The following is a 21,588-nucleotide window of genomic DNA, read 5'->3' as shown; positions in this document are numbered from 1 at the left end:
AGTCAAATATGCGTGCTTAGGGATGCGTAAGTACTTTCTTATCACCAGGCTCCAAAGCAGAAAACAAATTGAAGTATGATGTTATATATATAAATATTCCTAATGGAAAAAACTACCAAGTTCATAAGATCATAGAATTAGAGCTGGAAATGGACCTCAGAAGTCATGTCATCCAACACCCCAATCTTACAGATGAAGAAACTGAGATCCAGAGAAGTTAAGTAATTTCTCCAAGTTCAGTCAATATAAAGGAGTTATAGGTATAAAAGGCTTTACCCAAGAATGCTTTGTTGTCAGTTCTAGAGAGCAACAATTACACATATTCCAGAGAAGGCTAAATGTCTTATAGTGATATTAGAAAGGAATTCAAGGGACAAAGGAGAGTCTTATTTCAGATTGGGATCCACATGTTTATTTTATAAAATGAAACTACAGGATTAGATGTCTCAGTGTATCGGGGCTAACATCAAAAATACTTGAAGTGGGCAATCAATAATCACAGATTTTTAAACTCTGTACTTTGGAAAGTCATATACTGGAGAATTCTTGGTGATGTTTAGTAACAATCAACCTGAAGACAGCTAGGATATTTTACCATCCTTCACTAAGGAAACTTATACTTCCACTGAAGACAGCAATTTATTTGAGAAAAAAAAATCTAGAGATTTTAGTGGGCTGCAAGACTAATACAGCTAATGTGATCTTGGGCTGCATTAAGGGAGGCATAGCTTTCAAGAGTAATGAGATAGATAATCCTGCTCTGTTCTTTGGAATACATATGGAATATTAAGTTTGTTTTTTGGTATTACAGTTTAGCAAGGACATTTATAAACTGGAGAGTGAGCGTTCAGAGGATGGAAGCCAACCTGGAGAAGGGCCTTTATATTCTGGATGAGACATGGTTGAGTCAAGATAGATGTGATAACTATCTTTAAGTATTTGAAGTATTAACCTTGTGAAAGAAGAAGACTTGTTCTGTTTAGCTACAAAAGGAAGAACCAAAAACAGTGATTGGGATTTGTAGAGAACAATTTTAGACTTGTTGTCTTGAAAAACTTCTTAACAATTAGAGCTATCCCAAAGAAGAATGGGCTACTTTGGGAGGTTGTAGTTCCCCTCCTTTGAGGTCTTCAAGCAAAAGTTAAATGGCCATTTCCCAAGTGTGTTAGCAGGGGATTATTTGGGGTTATATATTAGACTTGATGGTTATTGGTGTCCCTTCATACTCTAAATTTCTGTGATTCTGTAACTCATCTTAATCTGAGAGAGTTTAAATTTATCAGAAAGTCTGTTACCCCAAAACATTCTATCAAATTACTTGTCATTATAAAAAATCTGAAAGACTATCATATTCTGAGAGAAGCTAGGCTGGTGGCAGAGTTAAGTTTCCCTTTAGCTAGGAGTTTGGACCCTGACACAGGTGTCATGCAGTAGCATCTGGTAGAGGTGCAACACTGTCCCCTGGATATTATATATAATATTAGATGTCAGAATAAGACACCAGCAGTGTCTGAGAACGCATATCTACTGGGCCAAAGTAGAGAAAATTTATAACAGCATAATATCTACGCAGCTGCTGTGTAAACTGAAGAAGGAAAAGCAAGGGGTGATTGAAAATAGGTCAGTAATGGGATTTATACTGTAAAGAGTCTAGGTGATAATTGAGAAACGTAGGAAATAAACAATAGTAGACAGAACAACAAACATTCAGCAGTCAGAGATGGGATGGTTTATTTGGAGCAAGCAAAATCAGATAGTATTTATTAAGCATTTACTGTGTGCCACTACTATCCTAAGAAAATTACTGAGGGTGAAAAGTCATAACCTTATGCAAAGGCAGGCTCAGTAAGCTGTATCTGTCATTTATTACAGTACTGTTTTAGAGAGACTTTGGACCTGTTGGGACCTTAGAATACTGAAAAAATAATAGCTTTAGAAGACTGTGAAATATTTATGAAATGGGATGACGTTCAGTGCCAGATGTGGTTTGTTGTCTTTATTTGTACACATTATGGCTAAAAGAGGAATCAATAGGCTGCCCATCCTGGATATCTCATATGAGGAGTAGCCTGGCAAGGTCCCTGCCCCCCATTTGCATTTCATTTATTCCTTGACTTCCAGGGCTCAGTTATTTGGTTTTTTTGTTTATTTTTTAAATTCAAGTTTTTATATTTTTTAAATTTAACAAGCATTTATTTTCTTTCCCTCATCCTGACCTTAAAAAAAAAAGGCCAAAAAACCCCCAACAACAATCCCAAAACTCCGCCTTGTAACAAATATGCGTGGTCGTGCAAAAAAAAAAAAATCACATTTACCGTGTCCAAAAATGTGTCTCATCCTGTATATTTAGTTCATCACCACTCTGTCAGGAAGTTAGTAACATTTATCTTTAGTCCCCTGGAACCATGTTTTGTCATCGTTTGGATCAAAGTTCTTTCAAAGTGTTTGTTTTTACAGTGGTGTTACAGAATAAGTGGTTTCCATGGTTCTACTGACTTTATTCTGATTTTATCAGTCCACTATTAGGTGATCAATCCCTGAGGAATTTATTCACCGTGACCAAACTCATTAGACCCTGACATAAACCAGAATGTCAGTTTATTAATTTATAATATGTATATATATTTTTAAAGAGACTAGATATCCATATCTGCCATCTGCAGTACCTCTATCTCAGTATCATGGGAGGTATAATTATTCCACATTATGGAGTTCACCTTCATAGTGACCATATATTCATATTCATTAGAAATAGTATGATTTCATAAGTTTAAAGTTGGAAGGGACCTTAGGGGTCCTCTCATACAACCCTGTTCATCCTCCACATGAGGAAATTGAGTGAGGTGGTTTACCCAACATCACACAGATAGTAAGTGACAAAACTGGTTTGACCCTTGATCCTTCTTGGTTCCCATCCCTCTTTTCCCTTGCATTGTGCTGTCTTTCCCTTGAACAAGTGCTACATTCACATGAAATAGATTCTTAGTAACATTCCTTTGAAAATATCAGTCACCAGCTTGTGTCACTAGAACCTTATGAAGACAAGTGAACTGTTTAAGATGACTACTTATACTGGTTAAATTTAAATTGAAAACAGAAGGAAAACCTAAAAGAATGATACATAAATAATCTGGACAGCTTTGAAAGCTACCAGTTGAACTAATTATATACTTAAAATGAAATGCAAGCTATATAAAATGAAAATCTTAAGTCTCCCCCCCAAATTAAAAAAAAAATTCTCCTTTTTGAGGGAGGCTCCTAAGCCCCTTGCTGGGATTCAGGAAACGTGACAATAGCAGGAGTACCTTTTCAAATGCTCTCTTAGGGCAGGTTACCTTACAGATTGCTCTCATTCCTTTCGAGTTGATTCTTATTTGCTTTAGTTTCAAAGTGTAGCATTTTCTGACCTGGTGTCAGAGTGATCAAAGTACATTCTTTTGGAGACTTGATATACCGACCATGCATGTCCTGGTATTCTTTCTAATTATTAGAAGTGTCTTGAGAAATGAAATAGTATTGTACACTTCCCCCAACCCCCATAGAATCCTATATATTGCAGGGGCCTAATGAATATTTATTGAATGAATGGGGTCTAATATATCAAACATAGTGAGATGAATAATGAATTGTTCTTTACTTCTCTACACTCATCTAGTTTTTAATACTCATTTTAGGAATTTTAATAATGAAGTTTTTTCTGCTTTGTTTCAACTAAAGACAGTGAAAAGTACTGAATAGAAAGGCCATGAAGCTAGGAAGACCTGGGTTCAAGTTCCATCTCTGACACATTCTGTTTTTGCAGTTCTGAACAAGTCATTTGTCCTTTCAGTTCTCTTAGGCGCCTCTTAAACTGTGGATAAACCCCAAATGGGGTCCTGACCCACAGTTTAAGAAGTGCTGAAGGGAGGGAAGCTAGGTGGCAAGGTGGATAGAGCACTGGCCCTGAAGTCAGGAGGACCTGAATTCCAATCTGGCCTTATGCCAAACATTTGACACTTACTAGCTGTGTGACCCTGGGCAAGTCACTTAACCTCAATTCCCTAAAATGAAAAAAAAAAGTTAAAAAAAAGTGCTGAAGGGGTTGCAAATAGAAAAAGTTTAAGAAGGTTTGCTCTAGGAAACACTGTAAAACTCTTAAGTTGCAGAAAAGGTATAAAGAGATTCCTGTTAAACAATTTGGGGAGTTCCTTAGATGACTTCCCTAAATTGGTGAAATTATTTGTCCAGTCTCTGTCTCTATAGCTCAGGACAGTGTCAGATTTCTTAAAATGATTCCAGATGGGAATATGTATTTGGTGTGTCCATTTTGGTCTGAAACAACAGCCTTAGAATTAAATCCAATCTCCATTACCCTCTACAGTGTTGAGTTGAGTCTTTATTCTTTCTGGTCCATTTATCTCGTTATAGGACTTCCAAGATAATATATCTCACTGATGAATAATGACAAATTTGCTATTATATTGTTATCTAAAGGCTGCATTTATGTTCCAAAAATTCACTTTATTCCAATTGCATGTGTCAGGTGGGTACTAGGAATCTCATGACTATTGCCAAAAGGAGAAGCAGACCTGGAGTTAAGTGTCATGAACCTGAGGATGCCATAAACCTTTCCAGCCCTTTTCTGTCCTCCGCTATGCTTGGTAGCAAGGATTGACACTTGATGAGATTTGGTAATCTTTAGAGGTCATGGAAAGATTGTTGGAAAATTCTTTTCTAGAGGATTCCCATCTTTCACATTTAGGATCCTAAGAATATAGATGTAGAGCTCCAAGGAATCTCATGAGTCATCTTATCCAACTTCTCATTTTACAGATGAGAAATCTGGGTCTAGAGGGGATAAGTGACCTGCCCATGGTCACAGAGTGTCAGAGGGAGAATTTTTAATCAGAGTCAAAAGTAAAATTTGAACCTAGGTCTTGTGTTTCCAGTCAGTGCATTTTCCTTAGTACTGTACTAGTATAGCAGCTAGGTAGCACAGTGGATAGAATGCGAGGCCTAGAGTCAGGAAGACCTGAGTTTAAATCTGGCCTCAGACACTCACTGGGTGACCCTGAGCAAGTCACTTAATTCTTTTTGCCTCACCTTCCTCATCTGTAAAATGAGCTGGAGAAGGAAATGGCAAACTGCTCTATTGTCTTTGCCAAGAAAACCCCAAATGAATTCTAAGATTCAGACACGACTGAAATGACTGAACAACTGTACTATTAAGAGATGAGATCTAAACCTCTCGTTTCATTGGTATAGGAAGCTCTCAGATGAGGAAACTCCTTCTACTAGTGCAGATTGGCACATTCTCTACGACTTATAGTCTTATAGTTGCCTAACTGAAAGATTAAGCAAATTGACAAGAGTATTACATTGGTAAATAATAGGATAATTACTTTCATTGTGAAATGGACTAACTGCTTGTATAGAATTGGGGTTTGCCGCAGACCAAACAGTAAAAGATGTGTCGACATTTCTTCACATTACCAGTTGCCTTAATCTTCCATTATTTGCTTAATTGTGATGTACCATTGGTTTTTCATTTTTTACCTAATTAGTCTTCTTTTTCCAACTAAGTTGTTAACATCCTAAAGGTATGTTGTTATTTTATATTTGCTTCGACCATTAAATTTAACATAGTTCTAGGTAAAAAGTAAATGCTTATGTATTTTGTCAAATGAATTGGTATGCCCCACCCTAAAAGGAGAATCCTCTGTCTCTAATGGGTGATTCTGAAATGGTTTTAATAAATGCATCTGTTTCTGTTTTCAAGGGCTATTTTAGTTTCCCCCAGGAGACCACTGAGAGAGGGAGAATATACAGGCAGATTCTTCTCAAGTATAGAAAGGAAGAAGTGCCATCTATAACTTAATGAGCTAACTGGTTGAAATTACATGCTTAATGATAATTAGTAAGGTTCTACAGTAGAAGATCCAATATATAAGCTTTCGTAGCATTTACCTTTCAACAAGAAGTTCATACCTTAATATATGTTACAGGAACATGATTTTTTTTTAAACTTAGATTGGAAAATTTAAGAAAAAATTTTTCTTTGGCCTTAACAAAATATCCCATGTGTTGAACTCATGGCTTATAAGTTGAGATAGCCCTGCAGGTTCAATAGATAGTGAACTATCAGACACCTTAAATTTTATATATGAATATAAAACCTCTAATTTGTCCCCTTTAGAGTTATCTACTCTTTAATATTTCCATATATTGAAAAACTTTACTGTTGAAAAAATGCTACTAATTTTGGTCTTATGATTATTAAGGTACGGCTATCCTGAAAAGGAGGCATTTCCATAGAGCTAATTCTGATGGATTGTATGCTCTTTGAGGGCAGGTCCCATTATATTTTTACCTTTGTAACTTTAGCATCCAGCCTAACACTTACTAGGGATATAACATCAGGATTAGACCTGTGATTTTATTGATATATGGAACTCCAGTGTGTGGAACTTTCTCTTGAAACTTATGGTGTTTGAAATTTGCCTAGGGCACTAAGAAGCTCAGTGACTTGTACAGTCATGTAGCCAAACTATGTCAAAGGTGGTACTTAAAATCCAGGTCTTCTCAGCTTCCAAGGCAATATTTCTATCCATTTTAATCCACATAACCTCACAAGCATTTAGTAGACACTTAATATGTGCTCATTGAATGAATGAATGAACCCTGGGAAGAATGTCATCTCTTAATTTTTGCCTTTTCCGTAGTCTCTCTAGAGTCTAACTCAGATCTTTTTGTCTTTTCATATTTGGTAAAACTTTGTTCATTATTTACAGGTTAATATTTAATTCTTGAAAATTATCTAGGGGCAGCTAGGTGGCGCAGTGGATAGAGCACCGACAAACACTTGACACTAGCTGTATGACCCTGGGCAAGTCACTTAACCCCAATTGCCTTAAAAAAAATTATCTGAAGTCTGTGAACTCTAGATATCTTTGAACTGTTTGGTAAATTAACTTGTTTCTGGACTGAGTAATGATCTTTGTTTTCTAATGTCGTTATAGTAATCTGATCATCAGAGAGCTGCAGATTTTTCAGCATATACTTATTTTGTTATGAAATAAGATGGAATAATATAAAACAGTTAAAAATGTAGAGAAGGAACAAACAACATTGGGCGATAAAGCTCATCCTCTAAGATGTTATATGTCATAGAGGTAAACAGAGAAGCTCCAGAGATATTCAGAAGAGTGTCAAAACCCATACCAATTCAACTTTGTCAGTGGAAATGATTCTCTTTTTATAAAAGGATTTTTGGTACCATGTCCTTTTACTAACAAGTAACATTAGATGTTGTGCAATGGAAGGTTTTTTAATAGGCTTTTCCACCAACTGATCTATGGCAAATGTTTAGAGCCCAGGTTCTCAAGTAATATTTTATAAAGGAGTTTCCGTTTAACCTATCATGCTTAGACTCCTGCTTTCATGGCCCCAAAGTATTCCAAAGCTACTTGGGTGGTTAGCAGTTGCAGTATATAAAAAAAATAAAATTGGGGGTGTGGGGGGGTAGACAATCCAGTTTAAGCAACTTGCCCAGGGTTAGATAGCTAGAAAAATGTGTGAGGCCGCATTTGAACTCATATCCTCCTGATTCCAGGGCTGGTGCTCTATCCTCTGCACCACCTAACTGCTCTGGCAGTACAGCAATTTGATTAGTTATTGGAATGTGGAAAACTTATTTGTTCATCTGGACCAAGATGCCAATTTGAGTTTAAAGTGTATAAGTGATTCTTACTGAAAGATGATGTAAATAAAAAAGTCAAAAGAAGACAGACAATAAAGGAAAAAACTATTAAAATTCCCCTCTTCAAATATCAGCATTTTAAATAGTAGTTGAAATGTAACTGTCTTGCCAAAATAATATATCATTTAGCTCGCACATATTAATCTACAGTAAAGTTGTACTTCTTGCTTGTTTACCACAGGACACTTGAAATGGACCAAAGCTGAGGATATTGACATAGAAACACCAGGATCTATTCTTGTGAACACTAACCTGAGGGCGTTAATAAACAAACATACTTTTGCTTCCTTACCTCAACATTTTCAACAATACCTCCTGCTTTTGCTACCGGAAGTAGATAGGCAGGTAAGTAGAAGTTTTAGACTTTGGTTTTCAAATGCTAGTTATGTTAAAAAGAAGATCTAGAGCTATTATTTAGGATAATTCCCTTTGAAATAATTAGGGCCACTTTACTCAATTTTAATTTCTTAGTTTAATCTATAAAATAATAATTATTTTAAATTTCAGTAATAAACCAATTACATCTTAAAATATAGTACATTGTATAATAAAAATCAGTAAAGGCAAAGTTTATACTGACTATATGGGGGGGGAGGGGAATCAAGCATTCCATTCCATTATCAAATAAATCTTTGAAGTAGCTACTTCTTTGCCCTGAGGGAATATTGAGTGCAGCCATAAAAAACCTGTGCTTCTAAGAAAATATGTAAATGTTTATATTCTCAGACTCTTTTTAAAAAGCATTTAAAATTTATAGTTCCATACCCTGAGCATACCAGAGTAGATTAGGATTTACCATTAGCAACAATTTAGGTGTTTTTTTTTTTGTGGTTGGTTGGTTTGTTTTTGGCTCACTAAAGATAAACATTTGAGTTCTAAATATAATTTACATTATTGAAAACATTCTAAAATAAGTTAGTAAGATAATGTGACCTCTTAGAGTTAATCTCTTTAAGAACATTTTCTTTAAAAAATTTAAGATCATGATTATGGAATAGGATTTTTTTAGATTACCATAACTTTTAACAAGGAAATTTTTTTATTGTCTGCCCTTAAATTTAATTAATAAGCAGTTGTTCATAGACATTATGATCTTCCCCCCCTTAAACCTTGACATAAGATATAATACACTGATCATCATGCAAATATAGATCCATAAATGAAAGTAAACATTCTTTTAGTCCTTTGAGTTTTTTTCCTTAGTTTGTACTTGATAACTGTGATGACTTACTCTAGTATTTACTCCCAAACTTTAGCTAACATCCTCTCATTTCTTTTGTTGGAACTACCTTGTTTACTTTGAAAATATTGTTTTATCTTTATAAATACTTCAGCGCGTTAGGAACTTCTAGAGAAAAGGGCAGATCCGTTTGGCTTAGTTTTGACCAAATATTTTGTTAACCAAGAAGGAAACTAGGTGATATGTCCAAAGGTGTCCCAGGCTGCAGAAGATCCAGGTCACATCCATAAAAAGCAACAGCAATAGCTACCAGCATGAATTTAAGATAGGATTATGAAAACAAAGAAAAAGAATCAAAGTCAGGGGTCAGACAGAGGAGCAGGGGATTTCTCACTGATAGATTGGTATTAGATTGAGATCGTGTTTCATTCATTTAGACAATAAATAAATCTAACTGCCTATAGTATTTGTTGCTGGTGTTTAAGCTGGGATACTTCTGTGCAACGCTTTCTAGGATATGCTTTGTGGCTTTTTCAGACGTTCCTACAATATGCTTGGCAGTTTTTTTCCCCTCGTTTAGCTTCTAGAATTTGCACTTTAATAAATTGTACCTGTGTAGAGGTCTTTCATGAACTTTTTAATGGATGGCACTTGGTGGGACAAATGTCAACTTAAGTGGAGTCTTATTTAGGTTTTTATTACTTTTCCAAATGGCACCTCAATGATGAATAGTGTGTGGTCAGTTCTGTCATATACATCATTTTTCAGGAATATACATCTTTGCTTTCTGGGCTAGTGTAAGAGAGAAGTTCCTCACATGTTATCCCCACCTCCGGGACATAGATCTCACCAAAAACGTCTCAATTTGCCCCATTCTCTTCTGTCCAAAAAAAAATTTGCCGCATTCTAAACCATTCTAATTAATCACTATTTTACTCTAAATTCATATTTTGAACATTTAAGTAAGTTAGATGCCCACTGAGTGCCCCATAGCCTCTTTAAAATCCTATCAAGCTTTGTGCTTGTTGAAGATTTGTGCTCAGTCATAATGCACATAATTCTGACTGTGGAGAATACCATTAAAATGAAATGGAACATTTACACAGTTCCCTTTGCAGAGAGTTTTGGATTAGAAAAATTAATGCATTTGTCAAGCATTTTATAGCACATGAGTACATGATTTATTGATTTTTGATGGCTCTGTTGGCATCACTGTGTGTATTTAAAGAAGTCACATAGCCTTTATAAATGCAAATAGAAGAGGACATTCAATTTTTCCTCCAGAGTAGAAGTAGCTCATACATTTGCAATAACTCAGACTTTGCATGGAGATTGTTTTATGTGCTGCATATATTGATTTTAAAAATTATGCTATTATTTTTATTCCACAGTTAGTATGTGTAATGAAATATCCACTTACCTAACAGATCATAGTAATTTCATAAGATTAAAGGTAAGAAAAAATAAGTTATCTTAAACCTTTAGCCAAAAGTAAGTTTACTTGTGTTGCAATTATTTTAATAAACCTGACATTTCAGCTTTTTCTTCACACTAGAAAGCCCATCCAGATATCCCTGTGTATTTTCTTCCTTCACTTGTGCTTTAAAATTATTGAAGATAGTGAATTAATCTTTATGTTTTGTCGAATACTTAGTAGACTGGATACTTGTTGTCTAATAACATACAGCACTTAGTACCGTGTCATGTTTTCACTGGACACTGATTAACTGATGAATAATGGTCACTATCCTCCCTGCTTCCTCCCTTAGGCCCTAGTAGTTAGGGAGAAGGATGAAAACTCTTAGACAGTGGACACTCATTTCATTACAATTACTTACCATACTTGGTTCCTCATGGCATTAAAAAGGTGTCTTTCCACATAGCTAATTTACTACCATCAACTCAATTGGATATGGAGTAATATTGAAATCAATAAGCATTTTAGAGTATTATTTAATGTGTGCCCAAAGTTTTAACTGGATGCCTTACCAGAATGTGGAGGTCACTCTGGGTTCCAGAAGCTTATGTGGGGTAGCATGTAAGTTCTGGCAGGTCCTAACAAGCCAGAAAGTTTTTGTTTATTTTTTTAATAGGGCTGGTGTTGAAAAGTATGTCTTATCTGAGGACCTCCCTAACTAAGAGCTAAGAGGCTTATCATCAAAGGATTGATCATCAGATAATGATTTGGGATTTGGGCACCATATAACTCATGAAGACAGTTTGTTAAAGCACAGTTACTTTGTTTATTTTTTGTGCATACATGTTTTCAATATTCTTAAATTATACCACCTATAGAGTGTAAGCTCCTTGAAGGCAGGGGATATTTCATTTTTGTCTTTGTATCCCTAGCTCCTAGCACAGTGCCTGGAACATAGTAAGAGGCTAGTAAATGTTTTTGATTGATCAGTCTATTGGTGGACTACCCTTATCAAATAAATAATGGATTATTGAATATTATACTGTTTGCACAATTAAAATTTTTGTATTTCTGTAATAATAAAGGTAAACACAAACAATATATTAGTTCCAAGGCCTCTTAAAGAACAAAGACTTAAGAACCCTAACCTGGCAAAAGAACAGAATAGGGAACCAGTGAAAAGAGCACAGGCTCTAGAGCAAGAGGACTTGGGTTCAGGGTCCACCTCTGATGCTTACTACCTCCTGTGTTAACTTGGACAAGTCACTCAACATACACGAATTTTAGTTTCCTCATCTGTAGTACTAAGGAATTTGGACTATATGGACTTTTAAGTGTCCAAACTTACAACTCTAATCTATGATCTTATAAGATAGTTCATTTATTCGTTTGTTTGTTTATAGAACAAGACCTCTTAATAAAGACAGTTCTAATGCTAGGCAAACCAAAGATAATTTTCAGTGTCAATCTTGTAAATACCTAATCATCCCTTACTCAGAATATAAGCTTGAGGTAGGGAGTGGGTTTGTTTTGTTTTGTTTTGTTTTGTTTTGTTTTTATGTACCAAAGTCCTAGAAGAGAGTTGGTGCTAAATTAAATACATATGTTCATTGAGTGGAATTCCCCAAACTGTTTCACATCTATCACTGCCACTCCTAGTTAGGCTCTACAAATAAAACAATGTGTCATGACATTGGTGGAAACATTTTAGGCATTTTGATGGCATAAACATTGGCTTTTCTCCTTAAACACTTGTTTCATAGGTTGCACAGTTACTGCATACTACATTCTTCCCACTGAAAAATAGTGAAGACATTCTTTTAGGAGAAGGTAAAGCTCAAGGCCAACTAATTTTACTGATTTCTTATTTTTCCTTTCTAAGGCTGACAGCTAGGATTCCTAGCTGCAAAACTAGGATTTAATTAAAAACAATGACAATAATAACAGAAGTAAAAAACAAAACAGTTAACACACAGGAAATCATCTAAAATACTGCAAGTGCCGTCTTTCCTTGAAAAAAACTGCTCCATTCTTTTCCCCTTTCCCAACTGATAGCATAAAATTCCTCTTTCTTTGTAGAGAATGATGATTTACTTCTTTGGGGAGCTACTTAGTAATTAAAAAAGGGGCCTGTCACAACAGCTCACATTTACACAGCTATGTCTTGGAATAACAAAAGTGAGCTAGCCTGGACCAGAGAATTCCCTGTCTGAATGCCTATTTCAGTTGTAGTTACTGTTTTTGAATGCTTATTATTCTTTCTTCTTTAAGGGAAGTAATTTTATAACCAATCACCTGGAAGGACTTTGTTTTTGTGTTTGGATAGGGTTGTGCTGGGCTGCTACTTTAAAGCAGTTTTTGGTGGTCACAGCATGAAAATATTTTGCCATTCAAAAAAATTTTTTTATTTACTTTCATTGCTGTAAGTAATTTTGTATCAAGTTTGATTGCTTTTTATCAGTTGATTTCTCATCCTATAAGACTTTATTATTTCAATCTGTTTCTTGTTCCCTCTGATTGTTCTGCTTGCTTTTTCTGTATTTCTTTACTTTGGACATCTAAACTTATATGTATATGTCTGTCCAACTTATTAGGCATAAAAATTTTTATTGATGCCTTTTGATTTTATATCACTGTTAGACACTTCACTTTAATTTGCTGCTGACTGCCTTTGTAGTTCTCTTGTAAAAAGGGAAAAAGTAAAGCAGTAAAGACCAATACAGTGACCATGTCCAGAAGCATGTGTTGTTCCAAACCATACTCTCCCATGTTACCAACAGAAGGAAGTACATTTCTTTATTGCTAATCCTGGACCAAAAACAATCACTATATTTACATAATTGTTCATACTTGTTTTATTTTATTTATATTGTTATTGTTCTATATATTATTCTTCTGTTTATTTTACTCTGCATCAATTGGTGCTGCTGCTGCTGTTGCTGCTGTTGCTGCTGCTGCTGCAACTATTACTACTACTACTACTACTACTACTACTACTACTACTACTACTACTATTACTATAACTAGCTTTCACATAGTGCTTATTATATGCTAGGTACAGTGCTAAGCACTTTACAGTTATCTCATTTGATCCTCCTGACAATCCTGGGAGATAGGTGCTATTATTATTCCCATTTTACAAATGAAGAAACTGAGGCAAAAAAAGTTAAATGACTTGCCCAGGGTCACACAATTACTAAGTACCTAAGGTTGGATTTGAACTCAAGTCTCCCTGACTCCAGGCCTGGCATATTATCTACTGTGCCACCAGACTGCTCCAAATCTTCCCATGTTTCTCTGAATTTCTCATCTTTGTCATTTTTACAGTATAGTTTTATTCCATTAACATGATGTAATAATATTCCATAACCACAATTTGTTTATGCATTCCTAAGTTACCCACTTTGTTTCCAGTTTGATTATAAACATGCAGCTATATGTGCACAATGCCTGTATAGACACAATTATAAAATTCTACATAAAGAAAAGCAACTTAAATAACTGAAGATATATTCAGTGTTCATGTCTGGGCTAAGCTTAGAATGTAAGCTTTAGTTTTGTCTTTATGTACCAGGAACTTAGCAGAGAGTTGGTGCTAAATTAGATACATATGTGCATTGAGTAGAATTCCCCAAACTGCCAATATAATACAGTAGAATAATGTTATAAAAATTAAGATACTGCCCCAATGAATGTATAGAATTAGTGCTATACCAATCAGACTACCTAAGAGCTACTTAACAGAGCTAAGTAAAATAATAACAAAGTTCATTTGGGGGAAACAAAAGATCTAGACTATCAAGGGAATAATAAAAAAAAATGTAGAAATGAAGGGGAGGAATAGCTCTTTCACACTTCAAGTTACAAAATAGTTATCATCAGAATGATTAGATACTGGTTGAAACATAGAAAGTCAACAAATAGACTAGATTAGACAAGGAAGAGTCAGAAGAAAGTTGGACTCAGTAACACAGTGAATTCAATAATCCCCAAACAGAAATTGCCTAGCAAAGCGGTTCCTCTTTGACAAGAATTGCTGGGGAAACTGGAAAGTAATAAGAATTAGATTTAGATCACCTCTTATATAGCATGTGCCATAATAAATTTGAAATGGATATATGACCTGAATATCAAAGATTATAACTAGTGTTAAAATTAGAAGAGAAGGAAGTTACAGACTTTTCATAGGTGTAGCTAAGGAGTAAATTCTTAATCAAACAAGGAATAGGGCTGATTACAAGAGATAATTTTGGTTATATGAAGTTGAAAAGTTTTTGCACGAACAAAATTAATGGCACTAAGCTAAGAGAGGAAGTGGTCAGCTAGGAAAAAATCTTTGTCTCAAATACTTCTGATAAGGTTCTGATTTCCAAACTACATAAACAGGTAACAAAAACATATGACTAAAAGCCATTCTCCAATAGATTGGTGGTCAAGGAATATAAACTAACAGCTCTCCAAAGAATATTTGCAAATTAATAACAACCATATGAAAGAATGTTTCAAATCACTAATAAGAGAAATGCATATAAAAACAACTCTGAGGTTTCAGTTCACACCCAACAAATTGACAGAAGAGAGCAAAAGAGGAATAATCCATGACAGAGGGGATATAGAAAGAGGCGTATGCTATGATGACAGATTAGTCCAGTCCTTCTGGAAAACAATCAGGAATTGTGAAAAGAGAGTGACAGAATATCCACACCTTTTGACCCCATAGTTCCACTGGTAGGCATATACCCAAAGGAGGTGTTTGATAAAAGGAAAGGTACCATATGTGCCAAAACGCTTATAGCAGCATTTTTTATTTTAACAGAGAACCATTCCCAGACTTCACTGAAATTAATGGATAGAATGGGAGCATTGAAAATATTCATTATTCTGCATCCAATGTCTTAACATGTAGGCAATATTGTATTTTTTAAAAAGCTTTTTCAATACTATCCATCCCTGTCATTCCCAAATATTAGAAGTTTTTCATGTAGTTTTTCCTTAGGGCTCTAAATATTTTCCTTTATCTAGCAAATTTGTGTCTAAGACAGTTTTTATTGCAGCATGTTCAGGCTAGTTCAGAATCTTATTGTTTTTGGACAAAGGCCATTTCTAGCAAGTCCTCATTGTATGAGGTGACTGTACTCAGTGAAAACAAAACTTAGTTTGAACCATAACCTTCTTTAGATAGAGCAATTTTAAGTAACTTCAGGAAATCTCTACTCCTTTGGTTTTGGTTTGCTAATACTATGCTTTCCTTAGTAGCCTCTAATGCTACTCATTAGATATTTAGACCAAGAAAATAAATGTCTGTCTTTATCCGTAGTTCTTTCATCACTTCATAACAATTGAACCAAAAAAAAAATAAGAAAAGGGACAGAAACATCATTCCGTCTGTGTTTAAGCCTTGCTGACTGACTGAGTCACATCCTGACTCCTTACATTTGGGGCATTTGAATGCATTCCAGTTGAATGGTTGACTTAAATCATTTGTGGATTAATTTTTCTTTGCCAAATAAAATTTTATTGTTACACAAGGGTTTAGTTTATGGATCTAATTGCTCTTAGTTTTTCTATAAATTATTCTTATTGCCCCACAGAACTGCTTTTCATAGATATATTTTTTGAAATTTTGTTTGCTTTTGGTTACCCAGGTATTCATATTTGGATCCCATTTCATTCATTGGGAAGCTTTGTGTGTACGTCAGAATGTTTTTGTTTTCTATGTAGTAAATAACAAGCGAGTTACACCATCTCTTTAAGAACATTTGTCTCTTTGATAAGTCTTCAGGTAGAGAAATGGCTTAATAAGATAGTCCATTTACCTTTTATTAAATAAATGAGATACTTGGTTGTGGAAGTTTTTTACCTATACATACCTACAGATGCCTCTTTCAACTCTGGGGTAGTGGAGGGAAGATGAATCTTTTGTCTTTCATTAAAATATTCTTTCCCTAGGTGGCTTCTGAGAGCACATCTGTAATCATATACAGATAGGCTATATACTTGGCTTATACTTTCAGGAGAATTGATAGATTTTCACTGAGTCATTCAACTAAACAAACATTTATGAAATACCTGTTGGTTGCTAAAGGGTGCTGGAGGGAACATAGTTCTAGCTTCCCAAGTTGCTAGGAGGGAGAAAATCCATGTTTTCTTTCTACCTTCTTTTGTTCTCATTGACACTTGGGGTTGAATTAAGTGTTCACTCTTTATCATGGAATGAGAGCACAGCTAACTGGCACATATATGTGTTGAACCTTGTTATATTGGAAACTTCCTGTAATGTAGCAAGCTGCCCAGCCATAGGCAATAGTAGTTGCATTAGTAAAAAATCTGTCTCAGTAATATTTTAGTACCTTGGTAGTCCAGCTAGTATTCTTTGGTCAGCTCCTTTCTGAACTCTTAACACAAGAGAAAGGCAGTATTTCCTTTTTGCATTCTGAATGAGGAACAGATGTCCACAATGGTACTTTTCAACATAGGATGTATAACACATTTAACATGCCAATTAAATTTTTTGTCTTGATTTGATTATTAAATTTTTTTACACATTTCATCTGTGAAGTATGGGTCTGGGCATAAAAATTTAACAAAATGTTAACAAAGTCTTACATTTTGACCACAAACAATGTTCTTCTACTTACCTTTACCTTCATTTAGTTGGAAGAGGGGGTAAAAATAATTTGGACATAACCAGTTGTAACCAGTTGTCAGACTGATAGATTTTTGCTTCTTTTTACCATATTTTTAGCTCTTACATATACTTCTCAAGCACTTCTGCTGTAGTTAAGTCTGTTATGTTTGCTATTTGAGATTGAAAATCTATATTTTTACAAAGTGCTTAATGGAAGTTATTCTGTGAGGCTATAAAATGTGATTGCATATTGCCCGACAGGAAAGCAATTAAAATGCTGTCGTGCATATTCAGATCTTCTTATTTTTTTCCTGAACTCCTTTTCAACCTGCATGCTCTTCTCATTTTGTCAGATTTATTATTTCATTTACATTTTTCATTTAGTTTTGTGCATTTAGCTCTGCCTGACTGAACTCTTTTGCCATTTTTGACAAAGCATGTTAGAATGATTGTCAGTGTTGTTGTGGCTTTTCTTGTTGTAGACAATTCCTAAATTAACTAAATCACATTTCATTTTGTAAACAGATGTTTGTATTTGTTCTTTTAGGTTTTCTGTATTCTTGCAGGGGTAAGGACATCTTTGTTTTCTGGTGGTAGCATGAAAAAGAGAAATCCCATCTTTACATTTTCCCAGGTTATTTTTCGTTTTTGCCTTTTTACATCAGCTTGATGGATATCTTCCAGTTTCTAGTTAGTTTTTGTTTTTTATTTGAATTTGGCCCATGTATCTCAAATTGTTGTTGTTTTAAAGAAGATTCACAGTACCTGAAAGATGTGTTGCTTTTCCTTCTAAAATCTGAAGTGAGCTATTTTTGGTATTTGTGGCATTTAACTAAATGGAACCTTTCTCCTTTTATGAAGTGATAGCCATGTCATGAAGTGAAGCCTTTGGTAAACAAATTGTTTTCTTTGGGTATAGCTGTATTCTAGTCAATTGGCAACACCTGCCTGTGATTATGAGGATGAAATTTGTCACTGGTAAATTATCTTTAAGTCATCTGAGAATTCTAAAGCACAGTTTTTTTCTCTACCATTGGAATAAAATTAAAACATAAGATGGCTGTCTTGGTTGTTTGTATGTAGATCATGTGTGTCCTATGGGTGAGAACATATGGTATACTTAAATCCCTGTGTGTATATGTGGGAAAGTAACTGTGGAAATCTCTTAGAGACACAGTTCTGCATCATTACAGCTGTTGTATCTCTAAAAAACTCTTCTGATAGCTGACATTTTCTCACATTTCTTTCTTTAGTCACTTATAGATTCTTCAACAATACCTAGTCTCTTTCTGTCAGAAAGTCTCATTTATAGGCATTTCTGCAGTTGCAAGATCATATGGTGAAGGATTTCTCCACTCCTTTAGACTACCTACAGTTTCATTGGTGAGGTCATTTCCTCTACTGTTAACACAAGCCAGCCTCCTTTTCAAACAGGTAGATGGCTTTGTGCGTTGAGGCCAAAAAAGTTCTTTAACTGGTAGCTAACCTGAAGATAAATGTCTCCACTCCACACTTTGGCTCATCTTGGGATGTTAGCATGTACTGAACTCATTCCTAAAGCTTGGTAGGATCAACTGTGTTGAGGCATCAAGGTAGGGTCGCCGTGGAATATCTTAATATCTTATTTGAATTTAGTGATGTAGTTCTACCTCTCTTAACTTTTAGCTTACCATCAACAGATAGCCCTCTGCCACTGCTGTTGCTTTTTGGAATACTTTCGTGATATGCTTGAAGCGAAATTTAAAGAGAAAGAGGAAATTGGAGATTGGAAGAGAGTATTCTTTTGATAAACCTTAATGATTAGGAAATTTACTGTTTGATATCTAGAACTCCTTTCCCTTCTATATTTTACTACATTCAAAATCATAGAATCATTAATATCAAAGCTGCAATGGACATTACAAATCATTAGCTTTCATCTGACTCATGTTCTTATACCCCTGTTCCTAGTTCTGGAACCATAATCAAATCAGTGTACCATTAGTAGCAGAAAGGGTGTGCTAGTCTACCCTGGGTATCCCCCTCATCGTCCCTGTAATTTTCCAAAACAGAACTCCTTCCTGGTTACCATTCCCCTGTATGTTTTATCTCATTCATTAGAATATAAACTCATTGAAAGCAGAGACTATCTTTTGTTTTGTATCCTTAGACCTTAGAGCATTGTTAGACACATGGTAAGCATTCAATAAATGCTATTTCATTCATTCTTCTAGGCCAGCTACCTTATTTTAACAAGTGAGGAAACTGAGGTCATGAGAAGTTATGACATGTCTGAGGTCATACAGTCACCAAGTGGTAGATCTAGAATTCAACCCTGGTCTTCTAACTGCAAATTCATCCACATAAACCTATTTTTGAATTCACCGGAACTACAATTATTTTATTCATGTTCTTCTATTTCTACTTTCTATGGCCATTCATAATTGCTAGGTCTTTTTGAGTGGAAGAGCTATTTGTTTTGACTTTATAATTTACTTTCATCTATAAAGCATAAAGCAATCAGACAAGAAGGGCAATGAAAAATAGTAGACTCCTTGGCCACCTTGAGTTGTTTTCTTCCCCTAGCTGGAAATCTTTTGCTCATATGACCCATTATCACTTCTCTTAGGTAAATTTCCACTTCTATCACTACACAGATCTTAAAAGCTTTACCTTAGAAATAAATGGCTTTTCCTGTTTTCACTTCTCCTGTGGTAGGTATCCTTTTGCTGACCCTTCAGACTGTTGAACCACACTATACTTTCTATTCCCTTAACTAGTGTGTGAGAGAGCCTGGGGTGACAAGCATATAAAGATTAGATACCTTACAGCTACAGTCTCATATTACTTAAGTGTAGTGGGACCTTTCCATCTGATTTGCTGCTGAAACCTTCTGTGTGTGTTGTCTCCCACATGTATAGTGCTTTGAACATAATATACAGTTAGTATATGCTTTCTCATTATTTTGTTCATTACTCTGTTACACTTAACATAGATTCATTGCATTGATCAGACTGTTCCACGTACTTCCTGTTTCTTCTTCTGTTTGGTTGTTTCTTCTTTGGCTCTTGTTCTTGAAAGCTTTCTGTAAGTTATCTTCTCACTAGGTCATTCTTGGAGAACAGTGATGTAATCTGGCAGCACTTTTGTTGCCCCACAAAAACAGGTCTTTTCTCTCTGAGACCTTGGTTTCAGACCAGACTCCAGGGCTTAATAGCTGGATGGCCATGAGCAAGTTGCTTGAAAGCACTACACTGTAGAGTCTAACATGTTATTGATATCAAGAAACCTGGGTTCATTTCCTAACCCTGAGTGATCCTGGGCAAGTCATTTAACCTCTCTGAATCTCAGTTTCTTGTAAAATGGAGTTATTAAGACCTATAGCACCTATCTTTTGGGATTATTGAAAAGCTGACATGAGATGTTTTAGTGCTTTGTAAACTTGAAAGCTCTGTATAAATATCAAACTATTAATAATAGTAATGACCATTAATTAACTCCTCTAGGTTGAAGTTTCCTCATCTGTAAAATACTGGCTTGGCGATCCTTTCCATCTGTTGGATAATGTCTTTAGAAATTCCTTTAACTAAATATTCTTTTGAGTTTATAGTATCCTGTTCAATTTCCACAAAGCTGCCTATTTAGAGTTTGTTGTGGTATAATAGAAAGATTGCTTGGTTGAGATGTAATTGAAAATGAAAGCTGGAATCTAGTTTCTGCTTTGTCTGTGAATGGCTGTGTGATTTAGAGCAAGACACTTAACTACTCTGGGCTTCACTTTTGTCGTCAGTATAATGAAGGGGTTGGACTTGGTCTTTAAGGTCCTTTGTATCTCTGCTAGTCTGTGATTCTATGCTTTTTAAGATTTTCACTCTTCTTTCTACTTATGAATTCACTAGTTTCCTCACAAAGCACCCAGTTTGTTCATAGTTCCATATCCCAGTTTTGATAGTTCACTGAGTGAACTACTGCTTTCTCAGATATCAATTATGTTATTAAACCAAGGACTTATAATTGTTTTGTTGTTGTTGCAGTTATTGTCGTTGGGGGTGGGAAAGAAGTTTCTCCCCCAATATAGAGTGTAATTTATCTGTACTCTCAGTCTTCAGAGATCACCGAATCTGAGAGGTTGGCTGGCCTGCCATCACATAGCTAATAAGTATCAAAGATGGATTTTGAACCCAGGTCTTTCTGATTACAGTTCCTTCACTCTGACATACTACCTCTTTGAGATAGAGAGATATAGGGACAGTAAAAATCCTTTTAATCCTCATGCCCTATACAAGTATTACCTTTTTCTTGGCATCATTAGCACTCCAAATTCTACATTCCATGGATTCTCAGTTTTGCAAGGGACCTCACAGGCTGTCTGGTCCAACCTGTATTGGAACAGTATACTATGATGTACCAACAAATGGCCTTCCAACTAGTGTTTGAAGACCTCCCATGACAGGGAGTGCATTAGTTTCCAAGACAGTCCATTCCATTTTTTGATTCTTCTAATTATTAAGAAATTTTTCCTTACCTCAAGCCTAAATTCATTTCTCTGAATCTTTGAGTCATTGTTCATTGTTTTTGTCCTCTGGAATCAAGCATCACGAGTCTATTCTTTCCTCCATATGGCAACCTTTCAAATACTTAAAATA

The 21,588-nt window shown here is 35.2% G+C and overlaps 1 protein-coding gene across 1 annotated transcript in view; it reads left to right on the top strand.

The window, feature by feature from the left end:
• Positions 1–21,588, top strand: part of ASXL3 (ASXL transcriptional regulator 3) — a 224,618-nt gene that overhangs the window by 139,260 nt on the left and 63,770 nt on the right. Inside the window, 1 exon segment of the mRNA XM_020992582.2 lies at positions 7,920–8,083. Within this exon segment, the coding sequence (XP_020848241.1) occupies positions 7,920–8,083 (164 nt within the window).

The sequence above is a fragment of the Phascolarctos cinereus genome, unplaced genomic scaffold (genome assembly GCF_003287225.1).
Source record: "Phascolarctos cinereus isolate Bilbo 61053 unplaced genomic scaffold, phaCin_HiC Scaffold_4;HRSCAF=312, whole genome shotgun sequence".
NCBI classification, from domain to species: domain Eukaryota; kingdom Metazoa; phylum Chordata; class Mammalia; order Diprotodontia; family Phascolarctidae; genus Phascolarctos; species Phascolarctos cinereus.
Note: the sequence above shows the minus strand (reverse complement) of the source record. Positions and strands in the feature narration are given on the sequence as shown.